Source organism: Asterias rubens, chromosome 17, assembly GCF_902459465.1.
Source record: "Asterias rubens chromosome 17, eAstRub1.3, whole genome shotgun sequence".
Classification (NCBI taxonomy): domain Eukaryota; kingdom Metazoa; phylum Echinodermata; class Asteroidea; order Forcipulatida; family Asteriidae; genus Asterias; species Asterias rubens.
The window spans coordinates 5253996-5274530 of NC_047078.1; the positions used below are offsets into that span (position 1 = coordinate 5253996).

General features: G+C 38.6%; 1 protein-coding gene across 1 annotated transcript; it reads right to left on the minus strand.

Annotated features, from left to right (window-relative positions):
• Positions 1–190: 190 nt before the first annotated feature.
• LOC117301374 lies at positions 191–7018 on the minus strand. The gene is made up of 6 exons (XM_033785310.1): positions 6051–7018; positions 5546–5944; positions 4148–4390; positions 3018–3170; positions 834–949; positions 191–740 (listed from the first exon to the last, which is right to left on the minus strand). The coding sequence occupies exons 1-6, from the start codon at positions 6067–6069 to the stop codon at positions 612–614; spliced, it is 1059 nt and encodes a 352-aa protein (XP_033641201.1). The 5' UTR covers positions 6070–7018; the 3' UTR covers positions 191–611.
• Between the last annotated feature and the right edge of the window lie 13517 nt (positions 7019–20535).

Below are 20535 nucleotides of genomic sequence, written 5' to 3' on the forward strand. Positions count from 1 at the left end.
TTGCAATTATGTAAAATTTTACACAACCTGTGTAATTTTTTCTGTGTGTGTATACAATATAAAAAGGAGATTACACTGAAACATTTTAGAATCACACAATAGAAATCATTAAAACACAAGCAAAACCAGACTATTGAAAACAAAAAACTACACCCACAACAAAACACCGCAGCGATAAGAGGAAGGGACAACAATTGAAAATAAAAAAAACAGAATGGACTAAAAACCCTCAGAAAAATAAAATAAAAAATAAAATTGGCACAGAGTGCACCCTCACAGATTCATGCCAACCCACTGGGCCCGAGGACAATGATAGCAGAGAGCCTCCCCAAACACCACCCAAAAAAGCACAAAGAAGTTCTCCCTCCCTGCTCTTGCCACTCCCTCCCAAAGTTTTCAGAAAAACGTGGCGGCCGTGGCCTCTCATAAAAACGTACGGACACAAAAACACGCACGGTGGGTTGTGACCGAGGCTTTACTATTCTTCAATTACCAAAGTCATGCGGCTGCATGCTATCCAAGATTTCCTGGCTAATATATACTGACCCTTTTCATTCAACAGACTGTTGTTTCTGGAACCGTTTTCCCACTTCTTTATTTTTCTAAAGAATTTACTTCATATCAACCCTTATGTCTAATAAGTTGTCCATCTTTCGTTCATCGTGGTGTCTTGGATTGTTGTCCAATCGCTTCGAAAATCTATGCCTCCAAAACAAAAATAGGACCACCAGCACAAAGTTCTGAAAATAAGAAAGGTGAAGCTTTTGTTTTAATTTTAATCCATGCATGGAAAAAGCAACAATAATAAAACTGTATGTACATGTACAACCTACCATCGTAGCAGTCACCAGAATGAGAAAGGTACCTATTCCCTTAGTGAGCTTTGTCATCGGCGTCGTTGGTTCATTCAAGCCAGAATTGGCACGATCTGCGACTTCTTGTGGGTTAGCTGAAACAAAACAACTATACAATTGATATTGCGGTAACTGGAATTTTTGTCTTATAAAGGGTGATATAAATAAGTAGTCAGTACTATTTAGTATAATGCATTACTTTACATTTCGCCCATTCCATAAATCGTACACAAGGGCCTGCCAAAATAATCAACAACAAACCATTACGCAATAAGAAAATAATCAAAAAGCTAAAACCTGAAAACCCCAAAATAAGCACATACAAACTGGTAAAACAGGAGCAAATACCACAACCCATAAAAAATAGATAACACAATTGATATATCAGGTCTTCCGATACGGTAAAAAAAAACATACATATTATTTATAACAAAAAATCATTGACATCAAAGGAACGGAAGAGTTGGTCTTTGAAAAGCGTTTGAAACCGTTTGTTATGAAATGCCTGTGGTTAGAAAGATATTTTACAAGCAGAATATAATGATCCATACAAGTATCACTCGAAATTGCACGGTTTTCCTTTTACGTCGCTCAGAAACACGGTCGGCCATTTTGTGGAGTCAAAATGTTGACTCCATAAAATGGCCGACCGGACGGTGTTAGACCAACTCGACCGATCCAAGGCAACGTGTTTCTTAATACAGTACGATACATCACTGTACTTATATGGGGTGGGGCTGCAACAATATATAGCATAGTTAATAAAAAGCTTGTAATTAAAAGTCATCCAAACAGATTTAAAAAAACATCGGGGTTATCAGCATTGCTAAGTTTACCAGAAAAAAAACACCCCTAGATTTTTGACTCATTAGGATTAAGGTTGTGTCTATTGTTTGGTTTCAGGTGGGTAGCCATGGTTGTGGTCTGGACAACAATGGCCCAAAAGGGAACAGCTTGAAGCGGGCCAGTACACCGGGGTCCAATTTCTTGCTTAGCCCGAAATGTTTGCCTTGATAAAAACCGGATTTCCCAACCAAATTTCTACGTGATTTTCAAGATAAGCATACACAACAGCTGAATACCAGTAACTAGAAAAACTAGGTTATGCAACAAAATGGAAATTCGGTTGGTAATCCTGTTTTTATCAAGGAAGATATTTCATGCTTAGCATTTTTTTTTTGTGCTAAGCATCTCTATGAAAATGGGCCCTGCTGGCTGCTCATCTGTTTTTTATACATCGGGTGGGATATTTATCAGGGACGTTCTTTTTTAACCGTGGAAGAAAAGATCTCACGCCTATTCAAAAGCTCGATCCCCAAGAGGGCGATTAAGAAAAATACCGTCACCGGAATGCAAAAGCATGGACTGGACAGGGCCTGAGACAGAAACAAGCCGACATAAAGACGGTGGGCTAGAGAACAAGTATGTTTTTATCAAGGAAGATATTTCATGCTTAGCATTTTTTTTTGTGCTAAGCATCTCTATGAAAATGGGCCCTGCTGGCTGCTCATCTGTTTTTTTATACATCGGGTGGGATATTTATCAGGGACGTTCTTTTTTAACCGTGGAAGAAAAGATCTCACGCCTATTCAAAAGCTCGATCCCCAAGAGGGCGATTAAGAAAAATACCGTCACCGGAATGCAAAAGCATGGACTGGACAGGGCCTGAGACAGAAACAAGCCGACATAAAGACGGTGGGCTAGAGAACAAGTATAATGTTTTTGTAAGTAATCATTAATTCTGAATGTAATTCTAAACCGAGCAGGGCAAGCCAATGTGAACCCACAAACAAACTAAAGAATTATCAACCAGCCGTCGATTTCACAAAACTCTTCCTAACTTAAGACTAATCTTAGGACAACCCTGCACTGTAGAATGCGGACCTTACGATTAATCTTAAGTTAAGACGAGTTACTCGTCCTAATTCGAGACAAGACGAGTCCTAACTCTTTATGAAATCGACCTCTGGCCTAATTTGGGCAACTTGGATCTTCAAGTTTTTGGTAGATTTCAACCAGTGTTTTTCTGTGAGAGTTTGGAATTGAAATTGCCAACTTAACAACAAGCTTCCTCTGTGTGAGCTTTATTGTCAAGTGACTCTTTCGGGATTTCTGAACGCATCCCATCTTTGAAAAATCGTAGATAAGCCCTGTAATACCTACCAGTCACACAAACATGTTGTTTTTTTATGATCGTCACTTCGATGTCTTCAAGCCTACTGGTGTGTGCTACACACTTGAAGGATACGTTGTTTCTTTCAAGTGATGCCATGAATGTCACATCGGAGTTAAACGTGCCGTTTACAAAGAAACATTCTAAGAAAAGAAACAAAATGGATTTAATTCAAAATACAATTAATAATTTGCTCGGTAAAAAAAAAAACATAAAGCTGCTAATAAAGAATGGCTCAAATAGTAGCGGCACAGGCCAAGCGAAAGGCGACGGACGTAAAATCCCAAAACTTTGGCGGCGAAGCGATGGCAAAAACGATAACCAAAATTTGCTGACGGGCGGGAATGACCATCAGCGACAGACAACACGACGGCAAATGGGGAATGGCTGCAGCCGGTAACTGGGTCTAGCGAGCAAAATTAGACGTTGTCTTGACGGAGCCTGATAACAAGGAACGAGGTCCAGACGGCTCTCAGTTGATTGGCTGACTACAAGGAACGGTAACTGATGGTGGGTTGCGGCGACGATGACGTGTTGGTGAATCAAATTAATTGGTTTTAAGCCAAAATTTATGACTAACAATTTAGTTTACAGTTTTTTAAATTTTCGCAAATGGCCATGAGTGACAGGGGGATCTGGAAACAACTCAACCGTAACATTCGTCGTAGTGTGAGCTGGTCTTTTTCCTGTGAGCTGTAAGAAAAACTTACACGAGAGACGTTAGACAAAACAAAAGTACGAAAAAATGCGAGTTTCTACTAAACATTGATTTATATGTCAATCCAGCCTGCAGATAAAAATGAATGGATGATCGTCTCTCCTTCAACTTTAAAGTTAAAAACAAAATGAAAAAAACTTGGTGCTACATTACAAGAATCTGCCATCGATTTCACCTAACTTTTCCTAACTTAGGATTAATCGTAGGACTTTTTAGGACGAGTTAAGTTCCGTATACTTATTAGACGTCAGGACGCATTGAACCCATCCCAAGTTAAGACGAGTTACTCATCCTATTAAACACGAGATAGGATTAATCCCAGCGTTTCGTGAAATCGGCTGCTGCACTAATTCTGAATTCTGGCCAGCAGCAAGAATGTTCTGTATGGCAGGTAAAACTAACCGGTTTCGCAGGAAGCAGGTTGAACACGAGGTTTGGCGGGAATTTCCTCCCATCTTTTAAAAAATGGAAACCAGACGAACCAACTGATGTTAATGGCCGGCTTAGCATGTTCTGCTCTGCATGTCAAGTTGAGTTCAGCTGTGTCGGATGGCACTTCAACTGTGTTCGATGAATCTGTACCTTCCCATGACAGTTGATCGTCGATATACTGAGAAACCTTAGGGCGTTTTGATTTGCAGGACACTGAAAGGACAATGTAATTGAAATGGGTGAAATCTTGAATTTTGTTTCAACTCAGTTTTAGGAATAAATACTTCAAAGGTATAATTGCACGAATGATTTGCCCAACATTTACCCAATTTCGCTCACATCTTACAAAAAAGAGGAAGTAAAATATTGTTAAACAGCAGTAAGTATAGGTTTTCTCGGTCAAATTCGGCAAATGAGCAGTCAATTTAATTTCCATGTGTTCGAATTGAAGCTGTTTTGTTTTTCCAGTTGTTACTGTGTTTCAAATTCAGAATTCGGCCATTTAATTTCGTTTTGGGTCGAGTCAAATTCCTTTAGCACTCTGTTCAATTAAGCGTAGCGTCATTCTTTTTCGTGACACACACGCCTCAAGAAGCGTCTGCGAATTTGAATGCTGCTTTGATGAATTGTTAAATTGAATGATTATTTTGTTAATTCGAATGACGCAACATTACATTTGACTAATCCCAAAACGAAATCAAATGACCCTTTTAAGTAGCATTCGCTATTGCGCGAAGAGAATAGCTTAGTGGTTAAATTGGCTGCTCTTTCTCGGTCAATTTCGGCAAATGAGCAGTCAATTATCAACCACCAAGCTTTTCTAATTCGCGCGAAATCGAATTCTACTGAAGTGCTAAAGGAACTCGAATGCCTGAAAACGAAATTGAATGGCCGAAGTCTGAATTTGAAAACGCAGTAACAACTGGAAAGGTAAAACGGTTTTAATTCGAACGCATGAAAATGAAATTGGCTGCTCATTTTTGTCGAATTTGACCAAGAAAACCCTATATATTCGTTCTCAGTCTTAAACTACCATTAATTATGGGAATAAAAGGGTAGCGACGAGTTCTTCAACGTACGTTTAAAGCCGGCAGGGTCGGCGGCCGTGTGATAAAGGCTCGAGCCGAAGGCAACGATCCTGCAAGGTTTTAAACGGACGTTTAAGAACGAGTCACTACTGGCGTGATCGACAACATTATGCACCGCATCACGTTATAACCCATTACAATGTGCTAGATAAGAAATAATGTTTCATACAAGTTTTCAACACTTGGCTCCACGCTTTCAGGTATATACAGAGCGCTTTAATACGCCACGAGGGGTGTCATAAAGCGCTATTAAGTATAAAAACCGAATTTGGTTACTCACCCTTTTCAGTTACTTTAACTGATCCATCTTCGGATACTTTTAACCATGACACATATCTGTAGCTGTATGTGCCTGCTGCTGACCCAGTTACATTGGTGATCACCAACGAAGTATTTTGAACGTCATACCGCTCAGTGTTACTGCTTTGATGGGTAGTCACTCCGTGGAAATATGTTATTATACTTTCCGGGGAATGCGAGCTTCCCTCCGGTACGAAAAACCAGTAGATCGCTTCGATGTCACTTGCTGAGTAGCCTCTATCCACCATAGCAGGACAAGGTACAACCCCTCGACTGCCTCTCTCAAATTCAAAGCGCCTCGGAGAGATGACACTGGTGCATGCAACACAGAAAGTGCCGACGAATACTGCTATCCCAATCATGTTTGATGGTGAATATCCTGTTAAAAATAGTATTAATAAAGAACCAAAAAAAATGAGCTCCAAAAATAAAATTAAAACACTTAGTTTGAGCGGTACGAGAAATAGGAGGTAGAGTTCCCTTACTAAAACGTCTAACGAACATTGGACGTGCAGACGTCGGCAAAACAAGTTCGACGTTCTAACAGGCATCAAATTACTCGGGTGGGATTCGAACCTACGACCTTTGCAATTCTAGAGCAGTGTCATACCAACTAGTCACCGTGATTGCCCAGTGGCTAGGAGCAGTTTGAATTCCTGGAATCCTATGTTGCGAGTTGGATAAGTTTAATAATTTGAACAATTGAGGGCGCTATGCGTAGCAACGCCACTCCGGGATCAAAGATCTTGACGTTTGCAACGAGTCGGTTTTTGGAGTAAAAAAATGTTCTCTCTTTTGTTGGTGTGTTCAGATTTTGAGGACCCTGGATCCCAAACCAGCGGTAAGATGACATTTTTGGCATTGCTAATTTATCATTGTTGGTTTTGCTGTAATTATTGGTGATTTGGGTGGTTATTCTCGGGGTTAAACGGGGTACGTTTATTTTGGGATAGTTTCGTACCTTTGTAATCTAGGTCATGCCATTTCGGGAGCGTTTCATGTACGTTAGGCTTGGTGGACTCGGGACATTTTTATGGGTTCCCTTCACAGTATATAACTGAAATTTTGGGGATGGTTTTCTGTAATGGGTTAGTTGTTAGTAGTTAGTTTCATGCCAGGTGTGCTTGGTAAAATAGTTAGGGCCTGTTTTATATAACTTTGTTTGAGCTGTAAGCAACAGCGCCCTCTCGTGGCCAGTTTATGTAATTTCCAATTTTTTCCTGGATTTGTTGGTTTTTCGCATAGGCGTTTTGAAGTTGTAAGACAAATATTGTTTATTTGTTTTTTGTGTTTTTGACCCTATAGTTGACGTGGCAAGGCAGTTGTAATAGTGCAAGGCAGTTGTATAGTGCAAGGCAGTGGCATAAGACAATAGTATGTTGGAGAAGTTGAACAATAAAGAAATAACTCAGAAATAAAACGTTGTTTCAATCAACCGACGTTACATCCTATGTTTTAGCAGCAAACGATTTATTATATTAGAGGCTAATTTGTATCGGGGATAAAGAATAATTCGTTTTGGTTTTTACCAATAAACACCGATGTGTCTTATTAGCACAGTACACTCAGTACTTACCAGAGTTCTGTGAAAAATAATCAAAGGCATTTAACAAATAGTACCAAAAGAACTAAAGAAGGAGAGGAGAGACTACAAAGAATAATAATAAAACCCATAACTCAGAGGTATTTTTGCAAAACATGACAGGACAAAGGGATTTCGGAACATAGGAGTGACAGAACAAAGAGGTGTTGGTGTTGGGACATGGTGGCGAGAGAACGATATGAATCGGCATAGAGGTCACAAAAGGCAACACGACCGTCTCTTGTCAACACATAAAATAAACTCAATAGCTAAACACAGCTAAAAATTATTGAGAATAAATCAAAAACCTTTAGACCGAACTCAGGATCTAAACCTTCTTCCTTATAAACCTTAACTTAAACCCGTCAAACCTAAACCAAGATATCTAACTGAGACTCAAAAACCAAAACTAAACCAGAGTAAAACTAAAACCCAAACACAGTTAAACCAGACTAAAACACAGTTAAACCAGACTAAAACACAGTTAAACCAGACTAAAACACAGTTAAACAAGACTAAAACACAGACTATTTTCACCTAATTGTGTTTTTCCTTTGCAGATATATAAACGGCTGACATCATCTTACATTCATGTTTTAAAAGTCGTTACTTATTTGTTTTAACACGTTTTACAGTGCAGACAACATGAACACAATAATGATTTTACAAGTTAAAGTCTTGCTGCCGGAAATTGTTGTGATTTAAATCTAGACATCTAAAGAACAGAGGAGGGTATTGCAGTTATACATTGCAAACATTAAAACTTTAAAGTGAGCTACACAGAGCACATCAACATGTACTGTACATCATGCAGTGCACATGTGCTCAATCTGCTTTGGTCTCCAACGTCTCACCGATGAATTTGATGTAATCCACTTTGTTTTTTTCAAAATTAAAACAAACAATCCTCATTAAATTTACTAATAAAGTTGTGAAATGAACTCTCAACGCTACGAATTCTCAAGGGGCTCCACTTGCGTAGTTCCCTGGAGCAAATGGCTGGTGTTTACTGATTACACCAACGACTACAAATAAATCGCACGTTTGAGCACAGTATGTGGCGGCCGTTGACATTACATGACCTGACTAGTACTTATAAATATACGTATAAATAAACCAATGTGTTATCCTGATGTTTACCAATTCTCTGCTCAAGCGTAACAGAAAAAAGGCAATACATTTTGTATAAAATTAATTTTGTCTGGTCCAGACTTTTGTTGTAACAGTTGTTCTTTCACAGCGCCTTGAGTTGAGGCGGATCCTTTCTGCTTTTGTTTTTGCGCTGTATAAGTTTTGTCTTTATTATTATCATTATTATTAAATTATTTCAAAACGAAGGTGCATTTATAAAACTTAAAGGTTGCAATCTGACTTCCATTTAGCTTTGTTTCTCTACAATCTACTTCATTTAGGCCTATGTTTCTATGACACGTAGTATAAAATTGGCCGGGAAATCCCCATTTTGTGAATCGAGCACGCACTCGCAAATTCATGGCTCTCGGGCGCATGAATACTGGCGCATGAATACGGTTTTGCTACGCCCGTCGCAGAGGCGCTATGTTTTGCGGGTACAACCATGCCATGAAGCTCTGGCTGTTTGCATACAATATTTTGTTTACATAAAGCATGCTCCATGCATAAAGCGACTCAGACAGCACCTGCTGGGCATCGCTCTCGCGCAGCAATAATATGCAAATTTATCTGCACAATGATTGAGTGTGTGTGACCCTGTGAGCAAAAAATACTGTCGGCTCAAGTTCAAGGTTCATATCATGTACTATGACTGATTGAAATAATGTAGGCACGAGAGACACAGGGCACTAGCACGCCTACAAAACGTCATACTGACAGGGATTTGCTTGAATATTTTTGTTTGACAGTGCTTAGAAACATTCTTGCGTTAGGCCTATACTTACTAAAAAAATACACAGCGTTTCATAATGGAGTTCTACCACCATGGTTTCTTATTGCCTATATATGTAACCTGGAAAAAGGGTACACTTAGAAAAAAAATGAATAAACCTAAGAAAAATACTAACTATGGGGTACTCGCTCGAACAAATGAGAAAAACCAAGATCGGAGAGGTAAAAGACGCGAGGAGATGCAACAAAAAAAGAAAAAGTGACTCAAAATGTAGGTTTCTCAAACACAAAAATAAATAACAACTTTAGTGACTACAAATCAAAAACCTTTAGACCGAACTCAGGATCTAAACCTTCTTCCTTATAAACCTTAAATTTAACCCGTCAAACCTAAACCAAGATGTCTAACTGAGACTCAAAAAAACAAAACTAAACCAGAATAAAACTAAAACCCAAACACAGTTAAACCAGACTAAAACACAGTTAACACAGTGCCAAAGAAAACTTACAAATTAAAATCAAAATGGCTTTAGGTTACCTGTGTAAATAAAACAACACGAAATATAATTGATTAAAATACAGTTCCACCATAGTTAGAAAGAAACACATGGTCTTTAAAAATGCAGTCCAAGGTTTAAGAAAAGTTAAAGGCATGCAGTGGACACGGTAATCGTCAAAGACTAGCCTTCACAGTTGGTGTATCTCAACATATGCATAAAATAACAAACCTGTGGAAATTTGAGCTCAATCGGTCATCGAACTTGCGAGATAATAATAAAAGAAAAAATACCATTGTCACACAAAGTCGTGTGCGTTTAGATAGTTGATTTCGAGACCTCAAGTTCTAAATAAAGTTGTACCCACGAAATGAACTCTCAACGCTACGAACTTTCATGGAGCTCCATTTGCGTAGTTCCCTGGAGAGCAAATGGCTCGTGTTTACTGATGTCAAAGACATATATATACCCGTTGCACCAACGACTACAAATAAATTGCACGTTTGAGCACAGTATATGGCGGCCGTTGACATTACATGACCTGACTAGTACTTAAAAATAGACTTGAACATAAACTCACAAAACCACAAAACCTTTGTACGTATAGGTGTTGCACCCGCCAAATTACCAAACTGGCAATCTAAACGGAGCACATTAAAATCGGGTTGATGACCACTGTAAAGAATAATGAAAAACCACTGTCACGATATATATCTAGAAGAAACTCCTTTAATGTCTGTTACTGGTCATCACTGGTATAAGAATGACGTTACATCAACCATTATCAAAACATTAAGTACTTGTCAATCTTAAAACTATGTACTTACTTTACTGAAGATGTAATGCATAAAACTCAAACTTACTTCTAACAAATAACTAAATTAAATGTACTGATCTCTAAATCCGGTTCAAAAATGGTTCAAAGAATAAACTTCATAAAACAAACACCTTTAAATGCATACACAATAACTCATTTCAACAGGGGTTCAACCTATAATCATTACAATCTTGTCCCTGCAGTAAATGATCAAGGCATAGCTCATTAAATATTCACAAGAAAAATAGGTGTTCTTGCCTACAGCTACTTAAGTATTCACAAGAAAATAGGTGTTCTTGCCTTCTGATCTCACTTCCTGCCCTACTGCAACACCACCCAATAAACAACTTCAGAGCCACTGGGCTCACACTGTGTGGTCTAGTATAGGAAGATCTTGAACCTCCAATAAACAATGGTCTTTGGCTACCAATATTCTCTATACATGGAGTTCGGTCAAAGTACTGGTTAAAAATACTTCCAAACTAAAATATATCTGAAAGAACATTACAGTTCTTTCCAACAAATACATCAAACAGAAACTAGTAATGAATGTCTATATTACGAATAAAGTACTCTTTAACACTTGAAAGCAAACTTAGAAAAGTGATACCTTAGCAAATAAAAGTAACCTTTAAATACTAAATAAAGTCCAAGCAGTATTTAAAGAAAGCAATTTCACTTCATCTAAATCAAATCATTATCACTGTCCATTATGACTTAACAAAGGAAACTCTAAACTTCATTTCAACTGTCTTCAAGTTACATTGTCTTGATCAAGTTCATAACACAAATCAAATAATGAACTTCAATAATCTAGATAGTTCTATTAAAAAGCACAATGGAATTAATAAAGAAAATAAAATCAACATACCTGTAAAGAATAATGAAAAACCACTGTCACGATATATATCTAGAAGAAACTCCTTTAATGTCTGTTACTGGTCATCACTGGTATAAGAATGACCAGACCAACATCCTGTCCAGAGTATCTCTGCTGATGTGGCAATCTTGGACTGATCCATTAATTCTAAAGGTAGGGTCAAAGTTCTATTACAAAATTAAAAGGGGGGGGCAATTAACACTGATAATCCACACACCTCTCTACACTTGGAAGGTGTATCAGTTTTGCCATCTCTACATAGGCCCGTCAACCATAAATTGTGAAAATTTCGGAACTACTTTTTTTATAATTATGATGTGGGCGCAATTTGTTGGGGCGCAGTGCCTATAGTGTTCAACCGTTTCAAAATACTCATCTGTAGAAGTGTAAAATTGCAATGTAAATATCATCTTCTTGTTGTTCAATTTGGTTGAAAAATGATAACTGGAAACTAAACAGTATTCTTTGAAGTCGGTGTGCATGTAACAAAGCCGCGTAATGATCATGTGAATGGTTTCTGACGGAGTACGTGTGGTTCATGGTGGCACTCTCGGCAATACTGTCCGTGAAGCTATAATACTAGCATACATTACTCATGAGGAATATTTCTTATCAGAAAAATGCAGCGTATTTCCGTGTGTAAAAGTGGAGACCAAACAGTTCGACACTATGAAGATGTGAACGTAATTTGCTCTATAAGTGTATTTTAAAAAGTGAGTACAAGCGTCTTTGTCTTTTATATCGGTTAAGAATGGTGACGGGAACTACTAAACAGTAAAATAACATGTTGGTCTTCATTAAGTTTTTGGGAAGGAGTTCTGACGGAGAAATCACAGTTCACGATGCACTGTCAGCCTATGCTACTAAAGCTTGTACACTTACCGGGCTTTCGGGGACCGGTAGGGAGACAAGTCATGGCCCTTAGTAGGCTACCCTAGACATAGTTCACAATTCGAGCCATGATCTTGCCATAAAATGTTAATTTTGTGACGAACAAATAAATGTAAAACTTAAAGGGGGTTTTGTTTTTGTACTCGTTTATAACAGATTCTTATTTGTTAAAAACGACCATCACTTCCCGATTCCGCATTTTTCCGCATATCTAAATTTTGACATAGGCCCTTATCAATAACCTGACCAGGCATAAATTACCTCTAGGCGTTATTCTTAAAATCAGTTTGTTTCAAGTTGGGGAAAACACTCATATTTCTTAAGCTTACCGATTTTCGACTTTAAAATAAAAATGCTATATTTTTGCTCCTCGTTATAATGTCACAAAATACTATTGGTTTTGCACTACTCATGTTTTTGTTTTAGTATTTTTTTTTGTACTGTCAGACGGCAGACAGTAACGCATATGCGAAGCTGTTTTTATAACACGTCACTATGTTTTTTTGGGAAAGTCACCCTCTCACAGAGATGCGTCACCACTCCTTAAAAAACTATCATGGCTGCATATTTGTGTGACTTCCTTGACTTCCTCCATTATACGATTGAGTAACATAATGGAGAATTTGAGTGGCCTAGCTTCAGGTTTATCTGCTACATCTTTACCAAGTGGCACAGGATCCAAGGTTCTGGGGGATTTCCCAATGTTGCAAAAGAATAATGAGCATACATGACATGTAGTAACCTACTGCTGGGCATGAAAATGCCAGGCGAGCTTGTCTGTCAACATATTATTAAGTTTCAAAATTTCAAGGGATATTATGTATAGTGACGTATGGTTAGACATACCCACTTGGCCGTGTTGTTATGGTGATACAACTTGTAGCTGGTACCCGTGCTTCACAAAACATTAGTTTTCGGGGGATGGCACGGGGTTGGGACTTGAGTCAAGTCTAACCGTCACACAGAGTTCAAGCACAAACCTTTCAAGTACACAGTAATGTATGGTACACACGAAAGTGGGTAGCAGACGTCTGCATGAGTGAATGTCTGACTTGAACAGAATGTTAAACGGACCGTCTCAATAAGCTCAACAACATACAGCAATGCTCTTGGAAAAATCGTTGAGTTTGCAGTAATGATGTCAAACCGAAACAACTTGTATCAGAAGATACCTCGACTGTTAAGGGAACTAAAATGTGATAAATATTTAAATAAATAATAAATAATTTATTTAGTTTATACTGCGCCTTTAGAATGTACACGTTCGAGCGCATAACAAAATAATTAGACGGTGAATAAAAAGCTAGAAATATTTACATGAAACAAAATACTTACATTATAATTGATACTGCAAACTGACAAGATGACACTGATCTGGCCGACGGCCAGACGACTTATGACCTCGAGCGACCGCCAATTTACAAATCACTGGTAACCACACACCCGCACACGCATACAGCAATCACACCATGAGACAAGGTACCATTTCATGAACAGTGAGTCTAAAGAACAAACTTTCTCATTGGACAAGACTTGCTGGAGAGGAATGGACAGGACGTAGATAATTCATTACAATAAGTTTGCGCGGGCGCGGTGACAAACTTTAATGAGCTATACGACGTCATGCATGTCATTTACATGAACCAATTACAGCACGCAGCGGCTTAGAAAGTAATGAATATTCTTAGTGATCACGCCGTGCGTGCGTGTGTTTACGTGATGTGTGTGTGTATGGTGGATGGCGTGACCCGTACCCGACCCGTACCCGACCCGCGGCCACCGCGCGCGAAACATTTGTTAATGTCGTTTCATATTATTATATATACATACAGCTCTCGCTACGTGGGGGCAACATCCCTCATCGCCGAACTGAACTCGTGACGTCGTAGAGACGGCTAAAGCTTATTGGCCAGTGCGCACAGACAACTTTAAGTCATAATTCATTGTTCACATACAGCGCTGAAAGGTCGAACGATGTGTTTGTACTACAGATATTATGTATGTTGTCCTCTAACAATGTCTAAAGACTGTGTTGCTCTTTCACAGTATATTTCTTGTAAATGTACAACACTTTTTAAATACAGAAGTTTCTGCTGTGGATTTATTACAGAAATGTACTGTAATCCACTGTAAATGTACGTAATTTTTAACAGTGTAGTGGAGACCAAACAGTTCGACACTATGAAGATGTGAACGTGGGAAGCTTGTGGGAAGACGTACAAAACTGGCACAAAATAACACAACTCGTGCTAAGCCCGGATACTTCCTGCGAATGCTTCGAGAGACGCGAAAAGCAGTGCGAACAATAGACTGTGCAAGTCTCGCGCGAACCGGAGCGAGAAAACACGACAACTGAAGAACTTTATTTTTTTATGAATCAAATCTTTGCGTTAATGCCGAATCTGAACAACAAAAATACCCTATAGAGCTTGTTGAAATCAGTTTTAGCTTTTTAAACAAAAACACAATTATCGGTTAAAGTCTATTTATTGACAAAAGTAAAACTCTGGGACAAGGATGTTTGTTTGGTCTTAAATTTTTTGAATCCCCCTTTAGTAGGCTACCCTAGACATAGTTCACAATTCAAGCCATGATCTTGCCATAAAATGTTAATTTTGTGACGAACAAATAAATGTAAAACTTAAAGGGGGTTTTGTTTTTGTAACAGATTATTGTTTGTTAAAAACGACCATCACTTCATCCCGATTCCGTATGTTCCGCATTACTAAATTTTGACATAGGCCCTTAATAATAACCTGACCAGGCATAAATTACCTCTAGGCGTTATTCTTAAAATCAGTTTGTTTCAACTTTGGAAAACACTCATATTTCTTAAGCTTACCGATTTCCGACTTTAAAATAAAAATGCTATATTTCTGCTCCTCTTTATAATGTCACTAAATGATATTGCACTAGTGAATAAGCGAAGCTGTTTTTATAACACGTCACTATGGTTTTGGGGAAAGTCACCCTCTCACGGTAGATGCGTCACCACTCCTTAAAAAGCTATCATGACTGCATATTTGTGTGATTACAAAGGCGAAAATAATCAGAACTTTTGCGCAAGACGGGCTATAATTATCTGTATTGAATTTCAGTTTAATTATGTAGTGACGTATGGTTCGACATACCCACTTGGCAGTGTTGTTATGGTGATGCAACTTGTAGCTGGTACCCGTGCTTCACAAAACATTAGTTTTCGGGGGATGGCACGGGATTGGGACTTGAGTCAAGTCTAACCGTCACACAGAGTTCAAGCACAAACCTTTCGAGTATACAGTAATGTATGGTACACACGACAGTGGGTAGCAGACGTCTGCATGAGTGAATGTCTGATTTGAACAGAATGTTAAACGGACCGTCTCAACAAGCTCAACAACATACAGCAATGCTCTTTGAAAAATCGTTGAATTTGCAGTAATGATGTCAAACCGAAACAAGAAGAAGTCTTTAAACTTGAGATCGCAGTGGCTTGTTTGATGTGTAGAGGGAGATTGTTCCATAAGTGAGGAGCAGCAAACTGATAACTACGTTGACCATATGCTTTGGTGGAGGGATAACTAGGGTGTCTTTGTTAGCAGAATGGAGGTTTCTAGTACGAGTGTATGGAGTTAGTAGATCTTTCAGCTAAGTTGGTCCACTTCCAAGACTGCATTGAAATGTTTGAAGGAGAATTTTGAAGATGATGCGAGCATGAATAGGAAGCCAATGGAGAGATTGCAAAGCTGGAGTAATTGAATCGCGTTTCCTTAACTGGGTGATGAGATGAGCCGCAGAGTTTTGAATGAGTTGGAGTTTTCTGAGCTGTGAGTAGGGCAAGCCATAGATAAGACTATTGCAGTAATCGAGATGACAAATTACAAAAGCATGGATGAGCTTTTCTGCTGTAGTTTTATTAATGAACTGGCGAATTTGTCCGATCTTGTGTAGAGCAAACGAGGCGGAACGGCATTTTGTATTGACAAACTTATCCATGGCAAAAGATTTGTCAAATGTCACACCAATGTTTCTTGCTTTGTCGACAGAATAAACTGGTATACCATCAATTTGAATAGAAGATTGTGGAAATACAAGGAAATACAACAATCTAAAAATATGAAAAGCACAAGACCTTACAGGACTTCCCAAACACGAGTCAAAATGCATTAACATAGACGGAAGGTGTTTCCCACAGTGACAATCTGTAATTTGTATGTCATGTCAGAAATCAAAAGAAAGGACACATCTTGCGCGAATAGTTTGTTTTTTATTCGATTATTATCTCGCAACTTCGACGACCATTTGGGGTAAAGTTTTCACAGTTTTGTGTGCATCTTATGTTGTGATACACCAAGTGAGAAGACTGGTCTTTGACAATTCGTGACAGTTATGCTCTCCTGGGCATCCCACTTTTGTTTAAATTAAGTTTGTTATATACTATTTGAAATGTGTGTGGGCGTGTACTTGTGCATGTTTTGCCCGAATATATATTAATATTAGTAATAATGCTTTGATGGTTTGAGTTCTTGTCATTGCTCAAATCAACCAAATACAAAAAAAGGGAGCGTTAAAAAAAAAATCTCCACACAAATCTGTTAAAGTCATGCAGCGATTTGAAAGGAAGTTACAAACTGCTGAAAACTAAACTGCTTTAATGTAAGATAAAAGAAAGTCAGCCGTTTATATATTCTGCAAAGGAAAAACACAATTAAATGAAATGCAGTCCTGAACTGATCCATCTTAAGAGTATATACTCTTTAGAAAAATCATACGACAATTTGTTGATACCAGGGATTCATATAGGTGTAGGCCCACGCAATCGCCAGATCCAAATATTTTGCCATTTTCAGCGATTTCCAAGAGTCACAACGTTTCATTTTATGCTTTTTTTTTACCAGAGTGTGAAAGCTATTCAACTTCGACCACAAGATTCACGGTTTCGGCCTTAAAGGTAAGTTATATAGCGGTCTCCCAGTGCTTTACTATTACAAATCCCTCTTTAGGAATGGTGTTGCCTTATAGTTCGTTATGAAATAAGGCACTGAACATTAAGGGCACTGAACACGTTTGGTAATTGTCAAGGACCAGTCTTCTCACTTGGTGTATCTCAGCATATATGCACAAACAAACAAACCTGTGAAAAGTTGAACTCATTTTGGTCGTCGAAGTTGCGAGATAATAATGGAAGAAAATACATCCTTGTCACATAAAGAAGTTGTGTGCTTTCATAGATGCTTGATTTCGGGACCTCAAAATAAACTTCTGAGGTCTCGAAATCAAATTCGTTGAAAATTACTCCCTTCTCGAAAATTACGTCACTTACGTCACTTCAGAGGGAGCCGTTTCTCACAATGCTGACTCACGCAGTTTGTTACTCTACTATTTCACAATTTGAAATACCAATGAGTGAATCAACAGTTCACATAAAGCATTGCACCCTCAATGCAAAACGAAAACAAAACAAACGAAGTCATGCTCTAGAACAAACATTTCCCTTTGTGAATATCAATAAACATTGACCTTTCCCTTCTAGACATTTTGCGAGTTTCTTTAACGTTATTACTTTAAAATATCGTCACCGTTTGCACGAAAAATCTTACTTAATTTCTTTGCAACCAAGACGGGCAAATGTATTTTGATCAGCAAAAAGTTAGATGAATTGAAGTTTAAAAAGATGACACCAAACCTCCTACTTTTCCCAGGTGAATCTGATCAATACTTCTATAATACTCATGGCAAGCTCGATGTATTCCCGTTAAAGACACTCGAAACCTTTGGTAATTGTCAAAGACCAGTCTTCTCACTTGGTGTATCACAACATAAGATGCACACAAAACTGTGAAAACTTTACCCCAAATGGTCGTCGAAGTTGCGAGATAATAATCGAATAAAAAACAAACTATTCGCGCAAGATGTGTCCTTTCTTTTGATTTCTGACATGACATACAAATTACAGATTGTCACTGTGGGAAACACCTTCCGTCTATGTTAATGCATTTTGACTCGTGTTTGGGAAGTCCTGTAAGGTCTTGTGCTTTTCATATTTTTAGATTGTTGTATTTCCTTGTATTTCCACAATCTTCTATTCAAATTGATGGTATACCAGTTTATTCTGTCGACAAAGCAAGAAACATTGGTGTGACATTTGAAAAATCTTTTGCCATGGATAAGTAGCTTGGCTCTCTACGCGTGCCATGTAAGAATTACACACTCAAGCTACTGAAAAAAATATTCACGACTAGTCGCGAATTTATTCGCGACTAATCGCAGAATTATTCACGACTAGTCGCAGAATTGTTCACGACGTCGTGAAAATATTCGCGACTAGTCGTGAACATATTCGCGACTAGTCGTGAAAATATTCGCGACGTCGCCAAAATATTCGCGACTTGTCGTGAATAAATATACGATGTCGCAAAAATATTCACGACTGGCTGTGTCCCTTCAGGGCCACCATATTTAAAACATGCATCTGTTACATATGTGTTTATTACAATTAAGTCACTCATGTAGGCCTACCCAACTTTCCAGCATTTTTTAAACGCAACAAACAGCAACCCATTGTTGTGGAACTTTATTTGTTCCATTTAACTCTGCACCATTAGTAGTACAGTCCATAATGTCATCCCCCACACACAGAACGTATACACGCAAAAGTTTAAACATTTCCAAAAAGAAAGTAAGTACATTACTGATTCTTTTCAAAAGAGTACATTAAATCACCGTTTAAGAATAGTATGCTTTCATAGTTACGAACTTTGTGAAACATCAACGGCTGTTTTGAAGCTGTAAACGAACATTCCATTCAAAGTTCTGGAGCAACAAAATTGTTAGAATGCAGTTTGGTCAGGACTCGGGATGTAGATTTTGCCAAATCCGTTTTGTATTAAGCAATCGGCCGTCGGGTTTTGTTATCGAAAGAGCCCCCATGTGCAGCTAAATCGGGTACTTTTTACGAATTTCTCCATACAAAATTAACCAAACTGGCCTACAAACCCTTAAAACAACAAGGCAAATGTTTTCTGAAAGTGCATTAAGTGAGAGGATCTAGGGGTAGCTGGCATACAAACCCTCAAAATAACTAGTCAAATGTTTTCTGAAAGTGAATTAAGTGAAAGAATGTAGGAGTAGTTATTAAAGACCAATAAAATTACCGTTTCTAATATTTTAGTTTGTATAGGGTTCCACAGATAATTATGATAACATATAACATTGGATGTTTTACCAGGGGACTTCGTCACGCGGGGCGCGCGCCCCGGCGGATGTTGACCAGAAAGTTTACATGAGAATTAATTGATATGAGAATAAACTAAAATTAATGAGGCCGACGCTCTGTTACTCCCAAAAGCGGTGCTAAAAACAGTAGATAAGATGTTGCACAGCGTGTTCCGAAACAATAATTAAACACAAAACCAGAAAGTATAATTCGGAAAGAAAAAACGTTGCCTTCGCCGATTGAGTGCATGCAAGCACTAGGCTCCATTCCAATGTGTCAACGGTTTTATCAACGGCACGAATGTCTTGACAAAATGCCATGTTTGTTTTCCGCACAGTAGTAGGCCCCTAACAATTTCAATCTTAGATTCTGTGATTAGAGTGTGTTGTTTTTCACCCGTGGATTTTAAGCATGATAGGAACACATGATCGAAACAAACCTGTAATAATTGTCTTGCATGCGTAATAATTAATGTGCAAGAGTATGTTTCAACCCGGTGTGGCGGTTTCAGACTTCCGCCGTGTTCAGTTTTCCGAGTGACGTAGCCGGAAATTTCGACACGTTGCTCAAACGGTTTTAGCTTTCCGACGTGTTCAGTTTTCCGGGTGACCTGTCAGATACCGCCGCGAGTACCCTGGCGAGTACTGTAGTTCTCTCAGCAGTGACCCCCAAATTGTTTATATTACGATTCTTTTCTGTGTAGTCACATAATCTCTTGCCCCATCTTTACATGTATTCATGGGTACAACTTTAGGCAGGTCCCACTCTGCTTGCATAAAAAACAACTCATACGTACGATCCACGCGTTTGCCGCTAGTTGTACTCGACTCGTGGACGCCGCCATGACAGCTACCGGAGGGTAATGGATGACTCAATACGGCACTAAAAACGGACTACTTTCGCTTGCTGTGCGCAGGCATCGCATGACGTATGCTACCGTATTTGGTCAGTCGGAAAACTGAACACAGCGGAAAGTTGAAACCGCCACACCGGCATAACGTGCGGAACACTATGAACGGTGCGAAATGTTTAGGGTTCGTCTCAACAGCACAGAGGGTTAGTTAGCACAAATCGTCATCTTTATTCAGTTTGAATAAGGTACAAAATAATAATAATAGCACATGCGTGTGTACATCTCATGCGACTGTTGTGAAACGGTTTGTCATTTTGGATTGCTTTCAAGGGTGCATATACAACTACCGTAGACATTTATCGACAACAACAGCTACATAGGCGGCCAAACCG

What these genes read in the sequence shown, in the direction of transcription:
- LOC117301374 (XM_033785310.1), bottom strand. An exon ending in ACCTGCTTCCTGCGAAACCG is followed by an intron (nt 3,171 to 4,147) that starts GTTAGTTTTACC and finishes TTCTTTTCTTAG; the next exon opens with AATGTTTCTTTGTAAACGGC. An exon ending in ACAACATGTTTGTGTGACTG is followed by an intron (nt 950 to 3,017) that starts GTAGGTATTACA and finishes GTTTTGTTTCAG; the next exon opens with CTAACCCACAAGAAGTCGCA.